Here is a 25,831-nt window from a genome sequence, read left to right as displayed (position 1 = left end):
CTGTCAAACACTTCCTATGGGACTGAAGCAAGTCATGTCTTGTGCTCACTAAAAGTCACAAACAAAATCTTTAATAAGACACATGTACTTTCATACTGTGTGTACATGTACACAGGATGCACCCAAAACAGTATCAAACAACCATCTTAGTCCCATTCTTCTTCTCAATGATAACCTGCTAACCTGCATGCTATCTGGACTATATGTTAATTTTTTTTTTTTTGGCTGCACCATGCGGCTTGTGGGATCTTAGCTCCCTCACCAGGGACTGAACCTGGGCCCTCGGCAGTGAAAGCCCGGAGTCGTAACCACTGGACCGCCAGGGAATTCCCCATGTTAATGTTTTTGCAATAAATAATTGTAATATTTAACTAATATTTGAGTCCAGCTTAAAATGACCATCCACAGGTAGGTGTCCACTGCAGCACTCTTCATTCCGTAGGAACTGGACCCCACCCTGGATATCCAGCAATGGGGCCACATCCATACCAGGACATTCAGACTCCGGAACCCAAAACAGCTGTTAAAATATGCTTTTTTTCTGGCACAGTGGTTAAGAATATGCCTGCCAATGCAAAGGACACGGGTTCAAGCCCTGGTCTGGGAAGACCCCATATGCTGGGGAGCAACTAAGCCCGTGCACCACAACTACTGAGCCTGCACTCTAGAGCCCACGAGCCACAACTACTGAGCCTGCATGCCACAACTACTGAAGCCCGCGCGTCTAGAGCCCATGCTCCACAACAAGAGAAGCCACCACAATGAGAAGCCCGCGCACCACAACGAAGAGTAGCCCCCGCTCTCTGCAACTAAAGAAAGCCCTCACGGAACAACGAAGACCGAACACAGCCAAAAAATAAAATTAATTAATTAATTTAAAAATATATATATGCTTTCTTTTCATGCATTAAAAGCATCACCAGTTTAAAAAAAAAAAAAAAAAAGCATCACCAGTGAGGGGACTTCCCTGGCAGCCCAGAGGTTAAGAATCTATGCTTCTGCTGCAGGGGGTGCAGGTTCGATCCCTCATGGGGGAAACTAAGATCCCACATGCCATGCGGTGCAGCCAAAAAAAAAAAAAAGCTTCACCAGTGAATACTGCCAAATAGTCCAAATAGTCCCCCATCCTGGACTCTGGAATGGGGTCAGACATGCTAGGTGACTGGATCCCTGCATCAGGGTCTCAGCAGTGGCCCCTGGGGGCAACTCAGGACTTAAGGTCCAGAGAGGTGACTGACGTGGCCAAGGGATATGAGGGACCAGAGGCCAGGCCTTAGCTAGACAAAAATATCTCTCTTCTGTAGACCCATTTGCAGAAAACAGCAGCTCAAGATGCAATTAAATAATGCATTTTTAAAACTTCACAGAAGTATAATACCATCTTAACCAAAGTGGAGCTGGCTACATTATTTCCACAGGCTCCAGGCTGCCTTAACAACAACCCTATTTAACTATCTGGTGTTCAATTAAAAACCTTTCAAGAAATATATAAAGCTTTTAAGATGATCACCATAGGTCAAAAGTTTACTCCCTGATCTAAGCATTTTTGAAAATGAAGAACAGATTCACATGGGTCTCCCTGTGCAGCAGCGTGAAAGTTGTCTTTAAAAGGGACCATACCTGGAGAACCACCTCCCTTCAGAGGGTCAGGGGAGGAAGCCTACAGCGCCTCCCCCAGATCAGACCAGGATCCAACAGAAGCTGAACAAGCTGCTCTTTCCAAGAGGCCCTGGGGCACAGCGCCACCACCTCACCTCCAGGTGGGGATGGATAGGCTCTTCTCAAACGGCCCACAGGAAAAAAGCAAGACCTCCCTCTACCAATCTCTGCCAGTTATATGAATGTACAATCTGACTTGTACTTTCCGTGTTTTCCTATTCTACATATTTCAAAATGAAGACATCTGTTCACAACACCATTAGAAAACTTGTGAAAAAAAAAAAGGCAACCAAAACAAAACCTTGATTTCCTAAACTTTAAAAGTGCTACACAAATAACTTTCCTATCAATTTTTTAAAAAATAAACATATAAACAGAAAGAAAGGAACCATTCCAGAAACATTTGCACAATGTGAGCAAACCTTCTAACAAGCTCTCTGACCAAAAGGCAACTGACAACTACAAAATGGTTCTAAACTCAAAAGGTTTACCTCATAAGGGTTGGTTCTAATGCAGGGAATTTACAGAACTGGGTGGCAATCAAAAGTGGGAAGTGCAGCAAAATCGGTTTGTCCCGTACAGGGTTATCCCCCAGCCAGATGTGGTTCTTCCCACACTGGCCAAGAAATAGGGAAATGTCCCCACCAAGACCAGCGGTCACGGGAAAACTTCATAGTGAAGACTGGGCCCTGCAGGTGCCAGGTGCTGGAAAGCCCAGGTCCGCCACCCACTCAGGTGTGGGGGCCACGCTGCCCCGCGCAGCCGCGCACACTCACTCGTCGCCGTCGGGGCACAAGCCGCTGGCCTCGTCGTACTTGGAGCAGTACACGTCCGGGCTGTAGTTAAAAGTGCCGTCGCGCCTGCGGAGCGGTCTGCGCCGACGCTGATTTAGGAAATGCCAATGGAAACAGGTAAATGGCCTGTGCTGGGTGCACTTGTGCTGCACAAACAGGGAGCACTGCTCTGTCCTAAACTCCTTTAGATACCTAAAAAGACAAACAGCGTTGGGGTCGCTTCCGTCGCCACCGCCGCCGGCGGGCGGCCCGAGGACTCGTGGGCAGGGGTCAGATCCCGTGCGCCCGAGGGCCCCGACCCCAGGCGCGATCCCCCACTCTGCCGACCCCCTTCCCGCCTCTCCCCACCCAGGTGCGTTTCTCAGACCCCAGGCACGATCCCACATCCCCGACCCCAGATGCGACCTTCGACCCCAGGTGCAAACCCCCATCCTCTATCCCAGGCATGGTCCCAGATTCCAGGTGCGACCCCAGACCCCAGGTGCAGACCCCATCTCCAATCGCAGGCACAATCCCCTAACCCAGGTGAAACTCCCCATCCCCGACCCCAAGTGCGACCCCCGACCCCAGGCGCCGCTATCCATCCCAGACCCCAGGTGTGATCCCCAAGCTCAGGTGCAACCTCTCACTCCGAGTTCAGACACCCTACCCACCCCACCCGCCCCCGCAAGCCCAGTCGCGTTCTTCGGGTCCCAGGAATGGTTTGCCAATCCCAGACACGGTCCCCGACCCCAGGCGCGACCCCGCAGAATCCAGGCGCGGACTCCTGGCCCAAGGCGCAGCGCCCCCCATCTCCGATCTCAGGCGTAACACCCACTCCGACTCCAGACGATCCCTGACGGCCTCCCCCACGCGGAGCCCGGGCGAGTTCCCGGACCTCAGGCGCGATCCCTCAGACCCCATGCACAGCCTCCTCATGCAAAACACAGACGCGACCCCCAATTTCAGGTGCGATACCCCGACTCCAGGAACGCCCGGGTCCCCAAGCCCCGGAACCATCCCTGACCCCAGGAGGAGGCAGCCGGAGCCCAGATGGCCGCCCTCCGCCCGAGCCCAGACGCGGTCCCCAATCCCCGACTACAGGCGCATTCTCGGCGGCCCCCGACCCACGACCCCAGGCGCTGTTCCCCGATCCCCAACCTAGGTGCGTGGACCCCCGACCTCGTCCTCCAGCCCCCAAGCCCAGGTGCCACCCCAGACCCTGGGCGCCGCCTCCTGAGCTCAGGCGGCGGTAGCTGAGTAGGATGGTGGTCCACCAGCCCAGAGTCCAGGCGCGGCGCGGAGGCTGGAGGGCCAGCTGGCCAGGGGGCTGCAAGGGAGAGGCAGGGGGCGGGGGGAACGGGGAGAGGGGCGGCGCGGGGCCCCAGGCCGCACCCGGAGGCAGCTCCCAGGCCCAGGGGCGCGGGGGCGCGGGCCGGGGGCGCGCGGGGCCGCCCCCTGCCCCGCCCCCGCTCCCGCCGCGGCCGGCCCGGGCACTGACCTGTAGTGGGTCGGCTTCTCGGTCTGCGGGGGGGACCCGCTCAACGCCGCCGCCGCCGCTTTCGAAACCGACGGCATTTTCAGTCAAAACAATGCAGCGCGCATGCGCCGCGCGGGCCCGCCCCCGCCCCTCCGGATCTCCCCCCTCGCGGAGCCCACCCGCGCCCCCCGCCGGGACGGCCACGCCCCCGCCACGCCCCCATCCGGCGCCCAGCGCAGTGCCGGAGGCCCAGTGAACTTCCCAGCACCAGGCGCCAAGCGGGGACCCGCGCGCACCCCAAACCACGCCATGCCCCGAGCCCGCCGCCTCGGCCGGACGCCTCCACCCACCGTGCCCCCCCGGCCTCCACGTTCACAGCCCATCTTGCACTTGCTTGGTCCCGTTCCCGCTGCCGCCTTCAACGCACCACGGCTGCCCCACGCGCTCTGAACGCCCTGACAGCGCCCTGAGCAGCTCCAGGCTCCGAGACGGAGCCAACAGGTCCCGAGGAGACAGCGCGCCCAGGCTGCTCACACTCGCCTTCATTCGTTCTATGACCCCCGGGTTGGGTGCTGACACCGCAAAGAGTGGCTACAGTTGCTTAGGGCTTGGTGTGGGGGAGAGAGGGGGAAAGGAGGCCTGACTGCTCATGGGTAGCGAGTTTCTTTTAGGAGTACGCACAGGCCCTAAAATTACATCGTGGTAATGGTTGCCCCTACGAATACACTAAAAAATCAATTGTATACTTTAAATGGGTGAATTGAATAATATGTGAACTACATATCAATAGAGCTGATTTTTAAAAAAGAATCCAAAGGCTCGAGGTCAAGGGGGAGACAGACCGACAGACAGACACACACACACAAACACACACACACACACGCACGCGCGCCCGCGCGCGCGCCCTCTTCATCAACAGGGTGGGCGGGGATGCACAGAGGGTGGGAACTCTGGGAGGCAGGCAACAGCTGCCACCCCCGGTAAGCCCTACCACTCAGGGCCCCAGCTCATCTGACCCTGGAGGAGGAAGCAGGGTGTGTATTTCGGGAGGGAGAACCCAGACCCAGAGTACATTGTTTTGTAAATATATAGCATGAAACTTTTTTTTTTTTTTTTTTGGCCGGGCTGCACGGTTTGAGATCTCAGAGTTCTAACCACTGGACCGCCAGGGAATTCCTGAGACATTATTTAAAATTTTCAACCTCGCTAGTAATTTTTTTTAATGCAAATTAAAACAAGGAAGAGCCCATGGAGCAGGCAGACTTTTTGTTGTTCTTAACAGCAACCCACAATGCTGGTGACCTGCAGCAAGAAAAGCCCTTAAAGGAAGTGTGGCTGGGAGGACGAATGGGTACTGACCTTTACAGAAAATAATCTGTTCCATTTCTAGAAACTCCAACCTAAAAAAGAATGAGATTCAGACAAAGATGTACAAAGATAATTATCAAAGTTATTTGGCAAAAACTTAAAGAGCACCTCACAGAGAATGACAATGCTTCCTGAGAATTGTTAATGACAAGAAAAATGCTCCTACTTAAGTAACAAAACGAAGCAAGATACTGCAGTTCCATACGTTTGTTCCCAAGCATGTAAGTTTCTGGTTTTTTTTTTAAACACAAGTAATACAGTAAAATAAGCCATCACTTGCTGGTGGGATGAATGACTACTTTCTTTATATGTTCACATTGTCTAAAGGAATTAGTACCTCTACAAACATTACAATTAAACCTGGAAATTAAAATGGCAAAAAATCAACATGATACTTTTGAAGAAAATCAAGCAGAAGAATGAAACAAGGCCCATGAATTCTTTGGAGGAGGACTAAACAGATCTTGAAGACTGCCAGGATGCAGGGAATGAGAAAGAAGTTTAGGATATTTCCAAAGTCCCGAGCTGGGAAGGATACAGAGCAAAGAAACAGGTTTGGGGAGAGCTTAACTCTGTTTTGGACCTAAGGAGCTTGAGGAACCTGTAAAGTCCAGTAGAGAAGTATAGAGAGCCACCTCGAGCTTAAAAAAGGAAGTTGGGGGCTCAAGATAAAGAAATTTGGGGATCTTTGCTGTAGAGGTGGGAGAAAAGATGCCTACCCAAGAGGCACCTTCCTTGAAGAGAGCAAAGAGAACTGTGACAGGCTGTAAAGATTGTCATTTTTCATGCTTTTGAAGAATGTTCTTAAAAGGCTGGAGTAGTACCCAGACGTTAAAATTTTTAAAAATCCAAGGAAAAGAGGTTACCTAAGTCGATGGCCTCATATCTTCCAAGCTGCTGAGGCTTGGAAGATATGAAGCCATCGACTTAGGTAACCTCTTTTCCTTGGATTTTTTAAAATACAATCTTCTCCATCTTCTGCCCAACAGTGCTCACAGCAGTTACCTCTAGGTGGTGGGATTATTACTGTTTCTGATTCTCTACCTTTTGCTTATTACACTGTTTAACTTTTCCAGATAAATCATATTGCTTTGGTCATGTGAAAATTATTTTTAATTAAAACAAAATTTCTTCTCGTTAGTTCTGACTTTTTTTCCTGCAGGAGCTAGTGAGAGTAAAGTCAGGGTTCAGGTTTGAATGACTGTTGCTCAAATAAAATGGTTCACAACCAAATAGGTCACAACCACACCAGGTCAGAGAAAGGACATCTTAGTTCTTTGCTCCCAGTGGAACTAATGATGTAGCCTGAGCCATGATTAGGTCAATCCTTCTGAATCTTGGTCTCTTCATCTTTAAAAAAAATATACACTTGTCTTAGCACCACCTCCCTGACAAGCATAATTTACCAAGGCGGGCCAGACCTTGGCCAAGGCCTTGTGAGAAGCCAGTACACTGCCATACAGTCAGTGGTCTTCAACCATCCGAGTGAGAGAAATTTCCAGTTAACTTTGGCACCAAAGATATGCCATGATAAAACGTTCCACTAGAACCTTAAGTAAATACAATCTTCCCTTTTATGCATCTTGTATTTAATCCAGAATTAAGAAAGTTTCCTACTAAGCAGTACTTGAAAACATATCATTTACATACCCCAAATATTGCCTCTAAATTGTCCATAAAAATATTTATCAATGTTACTCCACTCAGAAAGTTGTTGCCTTGCTAAAATTAAAAACTGGAAGAGAGGTGAGAAAGTGTTCCACAATTAACGTTTAGGTTTCTTTCCTCAGTTCCTATTCTGGAAAAAACAAACAAACAAAGGAACTGAAAAGACTAGAAGGCTCCCTTTTTTAAATGAAATGCAAAAAAAAAAAAAAAAAAAAAACCAAACATTGGCTTAATTCCACATTACCAAATTAATATTTATTGTTAGTCTGTTAAACTAACATCAATTTATACACATCACGGTACACTGTAAAACAAAACGTTTAACTCTTGTGCCAGTTATTCTGTCTCAGAAAGCAAATGACCTGCAAAGTGGATCACACTGGATTACAAGTGTCACCAGCATCCCTTTGGAAACGTGATAATGTTGTACAAAGACATCCCAAATCCAACAGCACACGCTGCAGCCAAAACCCTTTCTATAGACCTGAAAAGTCTTTTGGACGTATTCGATGGCAACAGGTATCAGGCAAAGAGCCGGTTCCGATTTGCTGACATTCTGCTGTGCCTTCAACGAGTCAGCTTTGCCAGGCGCGCCATCCAAGTCCTTCAGTCTGGGGACGCGCATAACCAGGACAGAAACGGTCAAACGCGACGTCAAAGCCTAAAGACTGAGGTCTGTTCCCTCGCTGCTGGCACCCCGTTAAGTTCTCGCCCCATGGGCCACCGGAGTTCCAGGCTCTTCAGAACGATCGCTGGGCTCCGGTACCTCTTCTTCCAACATCCGTCCCAACCACCGGTCCGCGCTGTTCTCCTGTCTAAAAAAGCACCAGATGACCAGAACCATGAGGCACAAGCTGAAGGGCAGCACCCTCCACCAGGGCCGCTGCTGCTCCCTTCCTAGGGAGTGCTTCACTGTCCAGCGGAACGGGATGGCTTTGCTGGAGGAAAACTGAAGGGGGCGGTCAGGGTCAACCTCTTCCTCACCCTCGGCCGCGAGCTGGGCACGAGCCCGGCCACCGGGCGGATGATGCAGACTTCGGAAAGGCCAGCGCACGAGCCTCAGTACCCGGAGGGCCCTGGAAGAGAGAGAACAGTGAGCGCAGCCGCCCGCCGTTCTCACCCTAGGTCCCGCCGAGACCGCGCGGACCTCACCCAGCAGCCGGCGCCCACAGCACGCAGCTCATCGCGACCCCGGCTCCGCACTCGGCGCCGCCGCGCGCAGCGTCGCGTCACTTCCGTCGCGCGAAGCCGGAAGCCGCGCGCTGTTCCTGGCCTCCGCTCACGACTACAGAACGTGGACCCACTCGCGCAACGGAAATGACTCACGTCCTCAGGCGGCCTCTTCCGTCGTAGACCCGCCCCCGGCCGGCCGCGCTGGCATGCCGGGAAATGTAGTTCGCCGCCGGTCCTAAGAGGAACTAGCGGGCAGGTTCCCAGGCTTCCGCGCCGGGCTTGAGGCCGGCCGACGGGGACGGGGTGCTGGCGTCGTCCTCCGACGAGCTCGCATCAGCGCGGGTCTCACCGTCGGCCGGGCTCGCCTGAGATCGGGGCCCTGAGCCCACCCTCCACACCCTTCCCGCCAGGCAGGCGCAGCCCCTGGACGCCTCCTCCCCGGGGCCTGGCGACGCCGTTTTGCTCTTTTCATTGGACTTTCAGCCACGGAGTCATCTTGTCCCCTCGACTAGTGTCCGCCGCCCCATGGCCGCGGACCCTCACCCAGCCCTGGCGCTTTGCGTTGCTCTGTGCTGCGCACGAATAGCCGCGTCTACACCACCCGCCCTGCGGGACAGGCATTTCTGCGCACTGCTCAGCCGCAGGGCCGCCATCTCTCACCCACCGCAGCAGAGCACGCCCACGGCTGTCACCGGGAAGCCAGCAGGCACTCGGACAAGTCTCTCTCTCCAGGCCAGCGGAACCACCAGTGCAGAGCCTAGCGCGCCATCATCTTTGTGGATGGAGGCTGCAGCCTGCTCGGGGGGAACCTTCCCATCCACCTTAGGAGTCAGGCCGGGAGGGTCACCCTCGGGCTGTCCTGGGACTTCCTGTCTACCCGGTTCCCCAGTTGACTTCATAGGGAAGCTGCTGGAGCCTTCTGCCTTCAAGGCAAACTAGCCCTGGCTCTGCTGAGCCGTCCTGTCTGGAGACCACATAGGAGCACCCAGGCGTCATCGCAGACTATGTGGAGACGTGGAGATGTGCTGGGGGTGGGGGGTGGGGGTTGACGGTGACAAAATCAGGTTACGAGGCCACCTTGTGAACTGTGACAACTGAAAAAAAAAAAAGCACAACGTGTGAGTTTTTCTGCCAGTTTTTGCCAAAGCACAGAGGGCCTCATTCCTGATCTCTGCCCTGAACTCCTTTAAGGGTGTGTTGAAGGTCAGTGACTGCAGTGTCAGGTGACTTCATTCTTTTAGAACCAGGTGACAAGCAACAATTTTCAGTTGGCAGCTGTAATGTGCTGCCTCCTGGTTCAGAATCTTTGCCTCTGGAGCATCTCCTGCACCTGCTTTCTGGCAGGAGAAGCACCAGCCTCGGGGACCAGTTCTTCACCTCTCAGGAAGTCTAGAGATACTTAAGCAAGGGTGGCGGGCTGGAGGTGTTCCTAGCTCAGCAGCATCTGGGAGATCTCCCCACCCTGGGAAGACCAAACCTGGACGCCTGGTGGCAGCTCAGCTGCAAAGCCAGGACTGTGTTCAGAGCTGCTGTGTCAACAGAGGCACCTGTGTGCCCACATCCTCCTCACTGGGCCCCACCCCACCTGTTCCACCCCAGAACCCCACCCAGAATCACTGCCAAACCAATTCGACCACAGGGAACCCCAGGAGCACCTACTGTGGGCGGGAGGATGGACCAGAATCATTCTGGTGTGCAGCCTGTAGGGCTTCCTGGAGGAGGTGGAGATCAAAGAGGCCTGAGGTTGGGGTGGAGCTGCTGACTGCAGCTTATGCAGCCACCTGGTTGGTATGCTGATTTAGGGCATCTGGGTACAAGCTGCCCTGGGACAGCAGAGGGGGTGCAGAGCTGGGGGTCAACGGCAGGGGCTAGGGCTTCACCCCCAGGCAGGGCAGCCTCCAAAGGGTCACTAAACCTGTCCCACTGCTTTGGATGGGTGACAGAAATAAGACATCTCAGACAAGCACCCCTCAAGCCTCTACTTCCTCAGTTGTAAAATGGGCATCTCCTGTCCTTCGCAGGCTGCTTCCAGGACTGGTGCTATGCCTGGGAAGCCCTCTGCCAGTCCCTGAGACAGCTGTTAAGACTGATAAGGGGACGGCATGGAAGTGTCCTTCCATCCTGAGGCAGTGGAGGGCTCCTTTACTGCCATCAGGCTCCTAGGGTGCTCTGAGGCCAGAGTCTGGGAGGAGCAGCGCAGGCCCACAACAAAGACTTAGCAAATCCACATGTCCAGTGGACCTCTCCTCTGTCCCCAAGTCCTGCTGGCACTGGTCTCCATTCTAAGTGAAGGCATGATGCAAAGGACGTGGGTCCTGCAGAGTCTGAGGAGGACAGCAGGCCTTGATCTCCGGGAGCTGGCCTGATGCTCAGAGCTGGGCTCTCCTGTAGGACGTAAACAATTTCAGAGAACACCAGTGTTGGACCAGGCCTCTCCGTGACCATGGTGGCTCAAGACCCCTTTATAATCACATCTGAACACAGGCAAAACATGGAAGTGGCCCAAAAAAGACCAAATACCCCCTTCCTGGCTGATGGGAGGGACCCTGGTCCTTTACCAACCATGGCTGGAGCCTTGCCTCATCTGTCCTCCTTCTGGATAAGATGTATTAAAGATGCTATACTGGGTGGAATGATGTCCCTCCAAATTCTTATCCCCCTGGAGCCTCAGCACGTGACCCTACTTGGAAATAGGGTCTTTGTGGGTGTAATTAGTTAAAACTATGTCATAATGGATAGGGTGGGCCCTAAATGATGTCCTTATAAGAGGAGAAAAGACCAAGAGACGCACAGGGGAGCAGGCCATGTAAAGAGGCAGGCAGAGACTGGAGTGATGCGGCCACCAGCCAAGGAACACGGAGGACTGACGGCTACACCAGAAGCTAAGATTCTCCCCCAGAGCCTTCGTGGTTTCATATTTCTGGCCTCCAGAACTGTGAGAAAGTAACTTCTGTTGTTTTAAACCACCAGTTGGTGGTCCTTTGTTATGGCAGCCCCTGGAGACTGATACAGATGCCCAGTCACAGTTACCCTGCTTGCTGACAGCACACAGCCCAGAGCAGAGCCCCTCACCCAACAATGGCTGAACCCAGAGCCCATTCTAACGCCCGCCTCCTGAGACACCCATGTTCCGGGCTGTGAATTCTCCCTTGTGAAGTCCACCTTGTTCAGTGACACATGTGTCCCTGGCAGCCTCTGGCTGGAGGGTGACAACAGCCCCAAATGCTGTGGTTTGCTTGACCCTCTCTGATGCGGTGGAGCCCAGAGTGGGAAAAGCCACAGCCAGATGCGGCCGGTGGCCTGGTGTCTCCAGGGCCCTCCCCTTCCTGACCCCAGCAATCTCGGCAGGGCACTGGGTGACAGGTGCCCAGCACTGCCAGCGATGCCGCTCTTGTCCAAGGTCCCCCTCCTCCCAGAGGCATAAACCAACACCTCAGCCTTCATTATCTCAAAGCACACAGAGAAACCTCACACGAGGACTAATGTCCCACTAATGGGAGGGAGGCTGCAGCCCTTGTATGCCCGATGGCGGGAGTAATTTACTGTAGCGCCACTTGAGAGCTGACATATTGGAGCTATTGATTTTCCCTGGGAAGATCAATATGGGGTGCATGGGGACAGGCAGGGCCACTACCTTTGGAAAGGCAGAGCCTTTCTCCCAGGGGCTGAGGCCTGACAGCAGGGGTGGGGGCTGGTGGGGGCAGGGTGAGCACAGAGCTCTGAAGGGCCCATACTGCCCACAATGGGGGCCTGGCTGGGAGCAGATGCCAGGGCATATGCTCAGGTCCCAAGCCTGGCAGCCTGAGTGCCTCAGCCCCCAGCCCCAGCCAGGAGCCCCCATGGGCACAGGGGGCTTGGGACACCCATGCCACTTGGCCTGGCACTGGCTGGCCACCCAATACCGGCGGGACAGGTGTGGGCAGTGATTCTGGGAAAGTGCGTCTCTCCACCTACCCAGGGTCCCCCTGGCTGCCATAACCCAGCCCAGCCTCACCTGTAACAAAAGCTGGAGTTCAGCCTCCACCCACCAGACTCCTGTGTCTATCTTGAGCATGGCTCTGACTCAGGAGGGGCAAGGAAGGGGATAATTCCACTAAGACCCTAGATCTGCTTCTTGAATCCCTCTCACGCCTGTCTCCCACCCTCACCTCCACATACTGTGCCTTGTTAGGCCCCATCATTGATTGCTAGGACTGGTGCAGTGGCACCCTCCCCAAGTCTCCAGTCTCAGGCCTCCTGTGTCCAGAGGCCCACCCCACACTGTGCTGCTGAGGTTCCTCTCCCCAAACACCTGCCTGCTCTGGGTTCTCTCCGACTCTAGAACTCTCCATCCTAGACTGGGGTTTCCTCCTTGTCTCTGGTCAGGCAGAAAAAGGCACTGGGATTCTGCCACCAGAGGACAAGTGTCTGGCTGTCTGTGGACAGTCTTCCCACAGCTGGCATGAATGGACACCTCGCTGGGTCACTCTTGGGACCCAGAGCCCCTTCCACAGCCCCAGTTCCACTGACTGGGAGCCTGAGGCAGAGGCCAGGATGGAAAAGTGGGCCTGTGGGGTGGGGGGTGAAAACCACCCTGGGGCCTCTTTCCTGCAAAAGCCCCACTGCCACTCTGCAATTTGGTTCCAGTGATGCTGGGAAGAGCTGAGGCCCTGGCCGACTTGGCTCCCAGTATAGGAGGAAGGTCCGAGCTCCAGGGCCAGGCCAGGAGGTCCTGTGTGCCACCCACCCCACTTTCCAGCCAATGCTTCCACCTCTGGGCTTCCTGTTGCTGCTGAAACAGGGAGCACAGACTGAGTGGCTTAAAACAACACTGATTTGTTGTGCAGTCCTGGAGGTCCGAGGTCCCAAGTGGGTTTCCCTGGCCCCAAATCAAGGTGTCTGCAGGTTTGTGCCCTGAAGGCTCCAGGGGAGAATCTCCTTGTCTTCCGGATTTTAGAGGCCGCTCCATTCCTTGGATTGCAGCCCCTCCACCTTCAAAGGTGACCTTCTGCTTCAGTCGCCACATCTCCCCCCACCCCCACTCGGACCCTCCTGCTTCCCTCTGTGACACACAAGCCCACTGGATAATCCAGGGCCATCCCCCACCTCAGGGTCCTTATCTCAGTCACCTCTGCTGGGTCCCTTTGCCAAGTGGGGTGAGGACGCAATTCCCAGGGATCAGGGTGTGGACATCTTTGGGGCCATCACTCAGCCTACCACAGGGGTGCCAGCTCCTCACGATCTGGTTCCTTTCCAGGCTGTCTCCTCTGCCGGAACACCTTTACTTCCCCCGGCTTGGCTGGGTGAGCACCTGCCCCATCAGCGCCTGCAAACCACCTCCTTTGTGAAGCCCCTCCTCTGGCCACAAAGGCCAGGACCTTCTCCATGACAGGGCTGCATCTCACCTTCCCCAGCCCAGCCCCCATGCCCAGCACTTCCCTCGGGCCCCTGAGGCCCCACCCTGCGGGGCTGACCCCAACCCAGCCGGTCTCCAGGCCCTTCCCAGACCCCGGCCCTGGCTGTTCCCAATAGGCAGCAGTGGGCACTGCAGCTACAGCCATAACAGCTGCTGAGGTCCAGCCCTGGGTCCTGGGCAGGTCATGGTGGGCGCTCCCTGGGCTGGCAGAGGGGCAGGGGCCGTATCTGGGCAAAGAGGGATTCTGGGGTCCCAGCAGTCCTGGGGAGCCACCGGGGACCCCAACCCCCAGCCTCCCCCAGGTCTTGGCTGACATCTGGGCTGTGCTGGGTCAGAGAGAGGCTGGCTAAGGCTGGGGCAGGGTCGACCCACAACCAGGACCTGGCAAGTGTCATTGGACCCCAGGGTATAAGGACATAACTGTGGCTGTGGCCAAGGTCGGTTTCCAGGGACGGGGAAACTTGGACTGGACTCATGGGACTCACGGTGAAGGGGCTGTAATGGTGGGTGGTAACCACAGTGAGGACGCCCCCGGGCAGGACCCACGGGGCTGGAGGGGCCACCAAGCCCCTTAGGGGAAGGCACAGGAGCTAAAAAAGGAGCCAGAGAAGGGAGGTGTCACCTCAGCCTGGACGTGGGGATGAAGCCCTTGGGGGAGCAGTGATTCAATGGGGTTTGTTGCAAATGCACCTGCAGCTCTGGAACGGTGGGAAGTGGCAGGAGGGGGCTGGGCAGGGACTCTGGGGTCCCCACCTGCATAAACCCACCACCTAGGCCCTGGCTGGTGGTCCCTGGCCCTCCTGGGGCTTCCCAGGTCCTGCTGCTGGCCCAGAGCCCGTTCACCCAGAGCACTGCAGAAGCAGGATGTCCTCTAGAGAAGGCTACTCCAGGAGTCAAAATAGCATGAAATTTAATTTTCCGCCTATTTGACAAGGCTTGGTCCAGGCCCCAATCAGCGGCGGAGATAAGGGTCCTCGGCCCCGGGTGTGAGCCAGCTGGGCGAGCGGCAAACACTCCACGGTCCCCCGGGCAGGCTGAGGCTCCCCCCGGCGGGGCCCTGGTTGCCGGGCGCTAAAGCAAACGGGCTCTATTTGCCCAGTCTGCGATGACAATGCAGTCACCAAATATTTGCCAGCCGGGCCAGCCACAGAGCTTGGCTATAAATGCTTGAGCCCAGGTGGAGGTGGGCCTGCCCAGCGGGAGCTGCAGGCCTTGGCAGGTAGGAGCCAGGCTGGGCGGCGGGCGGGAGGGTGCTGGTGGCAGAGGTCTTGGGAAGGCTGTGGGGTTCCTCTGCCCTGGTGGTCTTTGGGGACCACCCACCCACGGGGAGGGGTCAACAGCAGGGCTGAGCGGGGCTGGGTCATTGAGGTGGGCTGGCCAGGGAAAGGGGGGCACCTGAGTCTTGGCTCCCCACCAGCGGCCATGCCAACGCCCAACGCTGGGGCCACGGTTCACCCCAACAGGGAAGAGGGGCCCTAGAACTGCAGAGCATGATGGCAGGGAGGAGGGGGAGGTCCGAGAGGCCCCCCTGACTCTGAGGGCGGCCTGTGGACTTCCCGCCCCTCCCCCCACATGGGGAGTGGTTTCCTGAAGCTGTGAGCCCCCCCTTCTCTCTAACCCCTCTTCCCTTTCTTCCTCCCCCTTGCCCAGGGCTCCCGCTAGAAGGCCTCCTGGTCCAAGGGCTGGCCCCCCTGCCTCCCTGCAGTACAGAAGCTGGGGCCCTGTTCGGGGGGGGGCCTCCCACATTCACAATCAGCTCCCCTAATCCCACCCCCTCCACAGTCCTGCCAGCCCCCCCCATCCCCAGGTTAGAGATGCTAGAGGTGACCTCACCAACCCTCCACCCCCGACAGGGAGCACAGGGAAGCCTGCGACTGTGGGGACAGAGAAATGGCTCTGCCCTCCCCTGAAGATCCCCGGAGCTCACCCTCATAGCCCCTGAAGCCTCTGAAGCCCCAAAACTGCAAGGGACAGAGCACCCAGGTCGAGGCAGCCAGGCCTGGCTCCCGGGCTCAGCATGGTCACTTCAGGCACAGAGGGACCCTGCCAACCACAGACACTCAGGGAGGGGATGTGTCAAGGGGGTCCCTCCCCACCCTGCACCTGGGCAGACTCTACGTCAACAAGCCTGTTTATCAAGAGCTACAGCGACCCTGAGCTGGGGCGAGGGCTCTGCTCTCCAGACCCCAAACCTGCCCGAAGCCCAGCCCCTGGGCCAGCTCCCTTCCCACCTGCCCAGTTTCTCTCTCTCCAAGTCACTATTCCAACAGCACTGTCAGCCACCTTCCCTACAGATGTACCCTCCTCTGGCGGGTGACTGAGGCCTGCACCCTGCAGCTCACCCCTGCCATGCCCCCCCCCGCCATGCCCCCCCGCCACAGTGCCCACCACCTCCGTCTCTCCAAATGTCACCTGCCTCTGAGCTCAGCGCCCGCCCCAACCCTGCAGTGACTATTCCCCTAGGAGGGCTGCGGGCCCTGACTGCTAACCTGTCCCCTCTCCACCTCCCTCCCCAGCTAGCGCCCAGTGCCCGAGAGCCCCCAGAAGCTCGGCGGAGAGATGGCCGCGGGTGTGATCTGGCCTCTCTGTGACTTCCGGCTGCCTCTGCCATACCATGGGCCCTTCCTGCCCTCAGACCCGGAGCCCCCAGACTCTTCTGAGGAGGAGGAGGAGGAGGATGGGGAAGAGGAACTGGAGGTCGAGGGGCCAGAGGGCCACAGCCCGGCCCCCCAGAGCTCAGGTTGGGCCCCAGAAGTGGCCCCTCTGGACCCCGGTGGCCCAGAGACGCCGCTGCAGCTCCTGCGGTTCTCTGAGCTCATCAGTGGCGACATCCAGCGGTACTTCGGCCACAAGGACCGGGGGCAGGACCCCGACGCCTGCGACATCTACGCCGATGGCCACACGGCCAGCAACTCGGCCAGGGAGCTCTCCTGCGCCAACCTTGTGCACCTGGCCCAGGGCGAGGCCCCAGAAAATGAGGCCACTGAGCCCGGGGTCTGCTCCCCTGGGGTCCCCGAGGGGCAGGCGTGCGGGCCGGGCCTCGGTGGGGAAGGGCTGCAGCCGCTGGGACCCCTGGCCGAGCTCTTCGACTACGGGCTGCGGCAGTACTTGGGACCCAGGGCCGCGGCCGGCCGCCGACTCAGGCTGGAGCAGAAGTACGGCCACATCACCCCCATGACCCAAAGGAAGCTTCCCCCCTCCTTCTGGAAGGAGCCGGCACCCAGCCCCCTGGGTCTGCTGCACCCCGGCATGCCTGACTTCAGCGACCTGCTGGCCAGCTGGTCAGCAGAGGCCGGCCCCGAGCTGCTGGGCTGGGGGGGCCAGGCCCCGGAGGGGGTGCAGCTGGCCGAGGCCTAGTGATTGAGCAAGGATCAGCGGGGTGAGCTGAGGGCAACAAGGGCCTGGACTCTCCTTATTGCTGTCCTGAGAGGAGCCCTCGGGGACCTCCAATCAGGGCAGCCACCAGGGGACAAATCAGCTCAGGTAGGGCCTTCCCAGGCCAGGGCAGGGAATGGGCAGGGGCCACCCAAGAGCTCTGCCCACAGGAGGGAGGATGGGGCAGGAGCTGCAGCCTCTTGGAGGCGGTGGGCTCAGGGCGTCTACACGCTGGGTTCCCCTCTGGGCAAGCCACATTTCCTCAAAGACCAGCCCCCAAAGTTCCAGTCAGTGGTGAAGGGCAGCCCTCCACGCTGCCCATCCAACTGGCCCCAGGGTGGCTCTTCCTCGTGGCACCCGCGCAGGTGGCAGGGCCAGCTACCATGGGGGTGACGGCTTTCTTGGAGGGGCAGGAAGGGGGGCACTGTCTGAGTGGCCAAGCTAACGTGCTCTTGGCTCCGGGTGGGGCTCGGGCTGCAGTGCCTGTGGGTGGGAGGCCCTGGGGAGCAGTGGGGCCTGGGGCTCAGCAGCCAGGACAGGGGCAGGGGTTCTGGGAGTCTAGGGAAGGTCCTCTTGGCCACTCCCCTGCCCAGGGCCTCCTGAACCCCTGGAGGGAACTCCAGCCTCAGACAGGCGTGGGGCGGGCATGTTTATTTCTGGGAAAGGAGCAGGGACAAGAGCTAGTGGGCGGGCTTCTAGCCGAGGGGCTTCTCCGAGACCGCCCTTGGCCTCCGCCAGGCCGCCAGCTTCATGAGGACCGCCTTCCACCGCAGCCACCTGCCCAGAGACACGGCTCACGGCCCGGAACCCGCCTCCGCCCACTGCCCTCGGGGTCCGCCCAGCCCCGAACCTGGGCCTGGAGGGGGCTCTGGAAGGCGGCTCCCCGCTGCCCACCTCACGGCCTGATACATGCCCCAGTGGTTCATGGGGACCACCTCGTCAGGGGCCACATCCTTGATGAACTGCTGCCTCACCAGGGACATGAGGACCCTCCTGCTGCCTAGCATCAGGGCCCAGGGGGCCCCCCTCGCTCCACAGGTGCATCACGCTTGACAGCGGAGTGGCCATCTCCTCCGTGCGCTGTGGACGCGGGAATCAGACCAGAGGGGCGGGACAGCCAACTGGATTTATCTCCCTCTGGGCTAGCCTGGGCCTTATCTGCCCAGAAACTCTGCTTGGGCCAGACACGCAGACAGACGGCTGGGCAGACCAAAAACCTACGGGGTGGCCAGGCTGGGGGTGGTGAGGGCAGCTGGAAGTCAGGCTCTGCACAGAGAAAGGCGGCCCACCCACAGGGCCTGGTAAACCCTGGAGCTTGGGTGGTGGGGGCAGGGGCACGGCCAGGGCCCAGTTCAGGGGCCAGCTCTCACCCGCTTGGTTTCTGTATTAAACTTGAGATTCTGAATGATCTTGTACTGGATGCTGCTTTCCAACTTCATCATTTGGTTCTGAAACTAAACACGGCCCCCATTCGTGGGCACAGATGCAGGAAGTCTGCAGACTCGGGGGAGGTCCCCGCCCTAATCACTCGTGGCAGGAGCCGGCCTCTGACACATGGGTCCTCGCCCCTCAGTGAGAGCCGGTCGCATCACTCAGCCCGATGACAAGGGGGGACCCGGCCAGAACTCAGGGCTGCTCTTTTCACTAGCTGCTGATGCACCTCAGCATCTGGGGGCTCCAGACAGAAGCCCCCACTTGGTACTTCCAGAGGCTGATATGTGCAGAGCCGCCCAGCAGGATGGCTGGTTCCATGTGCCTCGCCCCCCACATTCCCAGGGGGGTGTCCTGGATCTGAGCCTCCCTGGGTGGGGGGAGGTCTGCCCCTGTCTGAGCCAGCCCCCCACCGCCCCCCACCGAGTGTGCCAAGCCCAGGGGCCCAGGGGTACCGTGGCCAGCTTGCCCTGGATCTCGGCGATCTTCCGCCCGGGGTTGCCCTCTCTGAGCAGCTGCACAGAGGACGGCAGAGCAGCCAGCTCCTGCCTCACGGCCTCGCCCTCGAGCTCTCTGTGAGCACAGGAGGCCGGGGCTGACGGGCTCTGGTGGGCATCTGGGGGGTGAGGCAGCTGGAGGGAGGAAGCCCTGGGCAGAGCATAGGGTGCTCGGCACTGCCGCCCCACCAGTGGGCACTGGGGGGTCCCCAGCAGGTGATAGAGTGAAAGGCTGCCCCCAGCAGGGGCCAAACCCAAAGCTGGGCCAGGCCTGGGGTGGGGAGGGGTCGGGACTGCCACAGGTGCAGGGGCTTGGGGAGGATGGACCACTGTCAGGAAGCCCTGTGATGCAGCAGGGTCATTCTGAGACGGCTGTGCCCTCCTGCAGCGGGACCAGCCCACTCCCTGAAGGTCCTGCCAGGCTATGACAGGGAGCCGGGGGCCTCACCTGGCTTTGGCCTCGGCAGGGATCTTGAAGTCTGAGTCACTCTTGTGAAGGATGCACGTGTCGGCGATGGCCTCTATCTGAAACGCAGAGCCGGCGGGCGGCTCAGGGTGGGCACAGCGGGGAGGGGGAGGCCAGCCCAGCCCTCACCCACCTGCCGGGGCAGGCTGTCCACTCTCTGCTGCACCTCCCGTAGGTGCGCCTCGGCCTCCTCTCGACACCAGGCCAGGCCTTCCAGCCATCGCTGCTCTGCAACTCCCCACTCACTCTGTGCCTGGGGCGCAGACACCAGTGAGGGCTGGAACCCGCCCAGAGAGGGTGGACAGGCCGACTGACTGGCCCCACTGGAGCCATAGTCAGACCTGAGATGGCGAGTCCCACGCAGCAGAGCTCCTGGAGGGCACAGGGCCCCTGCCTCAACTCAGAGCATGTCCACACTGACCGGACACAGCCCAGGTGGCCTGGCCTGGCACAGTCTGGGTGCCCCAGTCCTCCCAGGCAGGGCCACCAGGCTGAGCAGAGCCACATCCCTAAGAAGGCCTGGCTTCGCTCCCTCCCCTGAGCCAGACCCAGCTGCCTGTGAGTCGGCAGCGACAGAGAACAGGCAGCTGGCCTACACGCACAGGATGGGGGACCCAGCCCCGCTGCCAAAGGGTGTATACCTGTGTTCACGGTAGCACTAAGGGCTTCAGAAGGACACCAGCTCAGTGTCATCAGCTGACAAATGAATAAGCTATGATCCATCCACACAGTGAAATGTGACAGCCATAAAAAGGAAAGGAGCACTGACACATGCCACAGAGTGGATGAACCTCAAACATGGAACATTCAGCGAGAGAAGCTCACAAAAGGCCACAGAGCATTTGATTCCATTTATACGCAATGTCCAGAGCAGGCAAATCCAAAGAGACGGAAAGCAGACCAGTGTTTGCCAGGGGCTGGGGGAGGGGTTGTGACCTCTAATGCACGGGGTTTCCTTTTCGGGGATGGAAAAGTTCTAAAAGTGATTGTGGTGGTGGCTGTACAACTCTGAATAGACAAAGAACCACGGAAGTACACACTTTGAAAGGGGGAATTGTCTGGTGGGTGCACTGAACCTCAATAAAGCTGTTAGAAAAAGAGCAAAAAGAACCCAAAGGTGTAGGTTGCTTTGCTGGTCACTCAGTGGAGCCCCCGTGTGGTTGGGGCCCTGGGCCTTGTGGACAGCTGTTGGGTGGGTTGGGACCCGCCGCCCTGAGGGGCAGCAGGACCCCTCCCACCTAGGTGCGCCTTCCCCGGGCTGCTCTGTGCACTCACCTCGCACAGCCTCAGGCTCAGCGTCTGCTCCTGCAGGTCCAGCCTCCAGCTCAGGGCCAGGAAGTGGTCACTCATGTCCTTCACCTGCCTGACCAGCTCAGCCACGGACACCTCCAGGGCCTGGCTCTTCTCTCAGAGCTGTGGGAGGCTGGGCTGAGTGTACTGCCTGCATAAGCAGGGAACCCTGCAGGCCCGGCCCTGGCCCTGCCATCTCACCAGCTCCAGGGCACTGTACATCTCCTGCTGGGCCAGCTCGCTGGCCAGCTGCATGGTCTCCAGGCTCTCCTGCAGGTAGGTAGCCAGCTCCCCGGCCCGGCTGTTCTCCAACTTCCCTTTAGCATCCCTAGGGGTGGATGCCACTGAGAGAGACTGTCCCTCAGACAAAGCTGGCCCACCCCTTGGCATTATGCCAGGGCAGCGAGTCCAGCTACTGGCTTCAGAACCTTCCAGGTGGCCCCAGGGAGAGGATGAGGGTCATCACAGGGACCACCGAGACAGAGCTGAGTCCACCGCTGCCACTCAGAGCTCCCCCGCGAGGGACAGGCTGGGGGAGGGATGGGAGCCCCCCACTAAAGGGCAGCTTCTCTGCCCCAGGGCACCCTGCTGGGCCTCGAGCCAGGCTCAGGACGTTGGGGTCAGGGGAGCAGGGCCGTTCCCACCTGCCCCACCTGAGGCCCCGCTCGGACACCCACCAGGCCTTCTGCTCGGCCAGCAGGATGTGGCTCAGCGATGCTTGGTTCTGACGCACGAACTCGGTCAGCTGGACCACGGCCTTGTCCAGGCCCCGACACTGCTCCAGGAGGTGGCACTCTTCCTGCTGCTGGGCAGAGGCAACCTGAGACCTGCCCAGCTCCAGCCGGGGCCCCGCCTGTGCTGGTGCCCACTGTGCCACCCACCTGCCTCTGCCCCTGCAGGGCCCGCGTGCGCTCTGCGTCCAGCTCCCAGAGTTGCTGCCACTGGCTCTCCAGCTCCTCCCATAGGCCGCTCTCCGGTGGCAGCCGTGCACTCTCTGAGGCCTTCATTCTCTGTGGGGAGACCCCGCCCGCCATGAGCTGGGGAGAGGGGGACTAGATGGCCTGCCGCCGGCAGGCACTCACCTTCTCCAGGGCCAGAAAGCTCTTCTGCAGGAAGCTGTATAGCTTGGCCTCCCTCTTGAGAAAGCGGAGGCTCATCTCCTCCCTGAGCTTGGTCATCTGGGCCTGTGGAGTGGGGGCCACATGGTCACCGTGCACCTCCCCAAGGGCGTCCCCCTTGCCCATCCCCATACCCACAGCGCCATCAGGGACTTGCTGTTCTCCTGCCCAACCATCTCTGTCGGAGGGGACCCTGGTCCTGTGTGCCCTGCAGGGGTGGGCCCGTCACACCCTCCTCAGGAAGGAAGGCAGGGCAGGCAGCGGCCACATGTCCCAGAGAGCCAGGCGCAAGGGCTGTGAAGGATCTGAAGGCCACGCTCCACGGGCCCAGGACACACATGGTCCTCACAGTGACTGCCAGACCCCACCAGGGGAGGCGGCAGAGCAGCCATCGGATCATACCCCTGCCAGGAGCCCCGGGCAAGGAGGCTGAGTGTACATGTGAGCACACACTCACACATGTACACACACTCATGCACATGTGCACATCCCCGTTCACACGTGCGCACACACACACTGTCTGCCCTCGTCCTCCAGGCCCAGGGTGGGACCCCTTCTCTCTTCTCCCTCCATCAGCTCCTTTCCTGCTGCACCGAGGGTCTGGATGCAGGAGACAGGGGTCTAGGCCCACAGGCACAAGGCACCCTCTCCACGGCCACAAGTCCTTCTAGGGCCAGGAGGGCTGCCCACAGCCCAGAGCAGGTGTGCCCTGAGCCCCCACCAGCCTCCCTTGTCCCATGCAGGGTGACCCAGAGCAGGGCTTGGCTGTTTCTATAAAGAACCAGAAGGCAGGGCTTCCCTGGTGGCGCAGTGGTTGAGAGTCCGCCTGCCGATGCAGGGGACACGGGTTCGTGCCCCGATCCGGGAAGATCCCACATGCCGCGGAGCGGCTAGGCCCGTGAGCCATGGCCGCTGAGCCTGTGCGTCCGGAGCCTGTGCTCCGCAATGGGAGAGGCCACAACAGTGAGAGGCCCGTGTACCGCCAAAAAAAAAAAAAAAAAAAACAGAAGGCAGACGTTTGGCGTTTATGGGCCACAGGGTCTCTGTCATAACCCCTCAGCTTTGTGGTTCCAGCACAAAAGCAGCCGTGGGCAACAATAAATGAATGGCCATGTGCCGATAAAACTTTATTCACAAAACCAGACAGCAGTGGCAGGGCACTGACCCCAGCCCCATGGCACACTTGGGGAGATGAGTGCCAGCCAGGCATCGGGGATCCCGGGCCCCGATGCCGCCTGGGGCTCCTGCCTCTCAATGGAGCCAAGGCACCAGCTTCCCACAGGGCAGCGGGAGGGGCACGCATGGAGCTGGGCAGCTGAGCTATGAGGGCAGCAGCTGGGGACGCGGCACAGTCCCTGGTCTCTATTTGCAGAGCTGAAGAGGCTGGGTCCAGAGGCGCCCCACCCTGGCCCCTGCCCCACCTTCTAGGCCACACGCACCAGCCGGGAGCAGGGCCACCGGAAGATGCGTCTTCAGGAAGGGACTTCCACTTTGCACGGAGGGAAGCATTGAAGCTGGAAATGGCCGAGGAAGGGGCCTCGGGCTATGAGATTCTATTTCTTGGTCTGGGTGCTGAGCACATGGGGAAGGGGAGGTGGGGGAGCAGTGGCCACAACAGCACTCGTGCTAATGATGGACTTTCTGTGATGGAGGACGCACTCCACCTCAGCACAGCCAAATCGACAGCCACCAGCCACAGGTAGCCACAGTGCACTGCGATGTGGCTCCTGTGACCAAGGAACTGAGTTTTAAATTGCAATATACAGAGCCACCCGTGGCCAATGGCCACCGTAGTGGACAGTGTAGGACTTGGGGGTCGGCCACCAGGTCCAAACACGTGAACGGAACCAAAAGGAGAGCTGGGGTGAAGAAAGACCCCAGCGGTGGAGAAGATGTGGGATGGGGAGAGTTGGGGGTCTCCTGCACAGACTACCTTGTTGGCAGCTTGCTGGCTGCTGATGCCAGAGCCCTGCCTGGATCTGCCCCTGGCCTCCCAGGTACCTGCATCCTGGCCACCTCATGGTCCACCCTCTGGCTGGCCTCCTCCTGGCTCTTCTGCAGGGCTCCACAGGCCACCTCCCGGTCCCGTTCCTCCTGCTTCAGCTTCTCGGTCAGCTCAGACAACCTAGGGGCAACGGCTGCAGGTCACAGCAGCCCAGTCGGCCAGAGGCCTGATGGGGAGCCTCAGGGAGGCTGGTGGGGTCCTGGACACCAAATCCTTTTCAGGCCAGGCCTGCATCCGGGGGGCCCAGGCTGACCTAGCAGGAGGTCCAACCCTGCCCGGGTAAACACACAGAGAGGCCAGAAGCCCACTCTGTGTCTCCACCTGGGACAGAGAGAGCTAGAATCCCCGTGAGCGTAACTGATGGGGAAGGGGAAGAGGTGGGGACCCTGGGCTGGAGGGTCACCTGCCCTCCTTGATGACTCCCACACGACCCCTCGGCGGGTCCAGAGACAGCCTCCTGAGGGGCACACCTAAGGCTGGCCTCCTGCTCGGCGCCCTTCCGCTCAGAGTCCTGGAGCGCCTGCTTCCTCCTGATCTGGGTCAGGGCCTCCCGGACCTCCACCAACCTGGCACACAAGAGCTACTTCTGCCTGGGGCATGCCCTGCCACCTCCTGGCAGCCAGGAGCAGGCTGGGCAGCCTTTGGGGTGGGGGTTCAGCCAAGGGGCCCAGCAGCAAGCCTTCTGCCCCTTTCCCAAGCTCCACAGGCTGCCGGGCTCCAGCAACCTGACCTTCTGGAGTTGGGCCGTGGATGTGTTTGCTTACCTGAGCAAGATACCAAATTGTAGGCAAAAAAGCCAGGGGCTGATGCCCAGACTGGCCTGGCAGCAGCCGCTGCTTCCCCAAAGCCCCTCTCCCTCCTGTTAAGCCTGCTCCAAGGGTGCAGGGGTACCTCTTGTCCAGAGCCTGCATCTGGTTCTGGTTCTGCAGGCTGGGGAACTGCAAGGTGGAGGGGTGAGCTGAGTGCAGGCCAGGGGCCCTCCCAGCTCGACCAGCACGGACACGGGGGCCCACGGAGTGGGACCCGAGGCCCTGGCCTGAGCAGCAGGGGCTGAGTGGGGCTCAGGGTCCAGGAAACAGCTGCCCTGACACCCGGGGATGTCGTCTCCCAGCTGACGCATCCCACCTGGAGAGCCTCCTTCTCGGGGGCCTGAGCCGCCTGCTGAAGCCTCTTCAGCTCTGAGTCCTGCAGCTGCAAGCAGGTGTGGACCTGCAGCAGCTCCTGCAGCAGGCTCAGCGTGGTACGCTCACAGCAGGCCTTGTGTCCCCGCAGCGACACCACCTCGGCCTGCAGGTCGGCCACCCTGGTGGGGTGAGGAGCGGGCTGTGTTGGCTGCGTGTGCGGGGCACTGACTACGTGGCTCCCCCGCCCCTGGTCTCTAAGGGGCTTACCAGTGCTCCAGCTGCTTCCAGTGCTTGGGGGATGTCCTGCTCTGGAACAGAAGCGGTGGACGGCAGGCAGCTGGACTCATACCTCTCCGAGCTCTCCTCCAGACTCAAGGGCTCGGAGCTGGCCAGCCCGTCCTCCAGGAGGAGTTCCAGGTCCTCCGGGGTGATGGTGCCCGGCTGGGAGGGTGGCGAGGTCCCTAACGAGAGGTTGCTGTCTGACGGCTCTACAAGAAGGTACCTTGGGGTTTGCCTTTAGAGCCAACGGGGGGAGATGCTCGCAAATGGAGCCCAGGATAACAGGGATCCAAAACCTTGCTGAGTGCGCCCACTGAGCTCACCGTGGCTCATCCCGCTGGGTCCCACCTGAGGACACACAGCATTGGGCAGCAGGAATGGGACAGTGCCTGCCTGGCCAACTTCAGATGGAGCGCCTGGGCTCTGAGGAGAGCTGGGGGTCAGGAAGCAAAGCCGTCCCACGTGGCCCAGACCCTCGTGCAGGCTCTTGCCTGGTGGTCTTCCCAGCTCCGCTTCAACTCACCTGATATAGCTTTACCAACAGCCCTGCCTGTGGTTTTGGCCGTTGCCAAGAAGCCCTGGGCCTAGCACCCCATGGCTGCCCACAGCTGGACCCCAGGGCGGTTGCGGGAGGGGGATAGGGGAGGGCGGAGGGAGGCAGGAAGAGTCAGAGCTGAAGGCTCTGGGATCCAGGGGGAGCATGTGAGGTGTGAAGTGGTAGCTCTGCCCT

At 59.0% G+C, this 25,831-nt stretch overlaps 4 protein-coding genes across 5 annotated transcripts in view; 1 reads left to right on the top strand and 3 right to left on the bottom strand.

Moving 5' to 3' along the window:
* UNKL (unk like zinc finger) overlaps positions 1-4,010 on the bottom strand; it is a gene marked incomplete at its 5' end in the record, with an annotated part of 44,927 nt that extends 40,917 nt beyond the window's left edge. For both annotated transcript variants that reach the window (XM_082857348.1, XM_082857347.1), the window contains 2 exons: positions 2,436-2,645; positions 3,934-4,010. In XM_082857348.1, the coding sequence (XP_082713474.1) occupies positions 2,436-2,645; positions 3,934-4,010 (287 nt within the window). The remainder of the gene's footprint in view (positions 1-2,435; positions 2,646-3,933) is intronic.
* Positions 4,011-7,181: 3,171 nt separating this feature from the next.
* Positions 7,182-8,164, bottom strand: UQCC4 (ubiquinol-cytochrome c reductase complex assembly factor 4). The gene is made up of 2 exons (XM_082856472.1): positions 8,101-8,164; positions 7,182-8,024 (listed from the first exon to the last, which is right to left on the bottom strand). The coding sequence occupies exons 1-2, from the start codon at positions 8,130-8,132 to the stop codon at positions 7,649-7,651; spliced, it is 408 nt and encodes a 135-aa protein (XP_082712598.1). The 5' UTR covers positions 8,133-8,164; the 3' UTR covers positions 7,182-7,648.
* Positions 8,165-16,075: 7,911 nt separating this feature from the next.
* Positions 16,076-16,873, top strand: PERCC1 (proline and glutamate rich with coiled coil 1; the record flags this gene model as incomplete). The annotated part of the gene is made up of 1 exon (XM_082856185.1): positions 16,076-16,873. One exon carries the CDS (start codon positions 16,076-16,078, stop codon positions 16,871-16,873), a length of 798 nt encoding a protein of 265 aa, XP_082712311.1.
* A 713-nt stretch (positions 16,874-17,586) lies between these two features.
* On the bottom strand, positions 17,587-25,434 carry CCDC154 (coiled-coil domain containing 154; the record flags this gene model as incomplete). Its single annotated transcript, XM_082857787.1, is given in 20 exon segments — positions 17,587-17,668; positions 17,786-17,910; positions 17,912-17,971; positions 18,262-18,345; positions 18,778-18,895; positions 19,268-19,344; positions 19,419-19,538; positions 20,561-20,692; positions 20,696-20,698; positions 20,777-20,903; positions 21,253-21,377; positions 21,457-21,585; positions 21,658-21,759; positions 23,695-23,818; positions 24,169-24,264; positions 24,590-24,636; positions 24,824-25,001; positions 25,090-25,121; positions 25,123-25,310; positions 25,425-25,434. Coding segments are annotated over 20 exon segments (1,959 nt in total).
* Positions 25,435-25,831: the final 397 nt, after the last annotated feature.

This window comes from Leucopleurus acutus, assembly GCF_964270905.1.
Source record: "Leucopleurus acutus genome assembly, chromosome: 16".
NCBI classification, from domain to species: Eukaryota; Metazoa; Chordata; class Mammalia; order Artiodactyla; family Delphinidae; genus Leucopleurus; species Leucopleurus acutus.
Note: the sequence above shows the minus strand (reverse complement) of the source record. Positions and strands in the feature narration are given on the sequence as shown.

Bases quoted from the DNA above. Each gene is read 5' to 3' on its own strand.
- UQCC4 (XM_082856472.1), bottom strand. From the start codon at position 8,132: ATGAGCTGCGTGCTGTGGGCGCCGGCTGCTGG. The intron at 8,025-8,100 runs GTGAGGTCCGCG...TCTCTCTTCCAG, and splicing joins CTGTGGGCGCCGGCTGCTGG to GGCCCTCCGGGTACTGAGGC.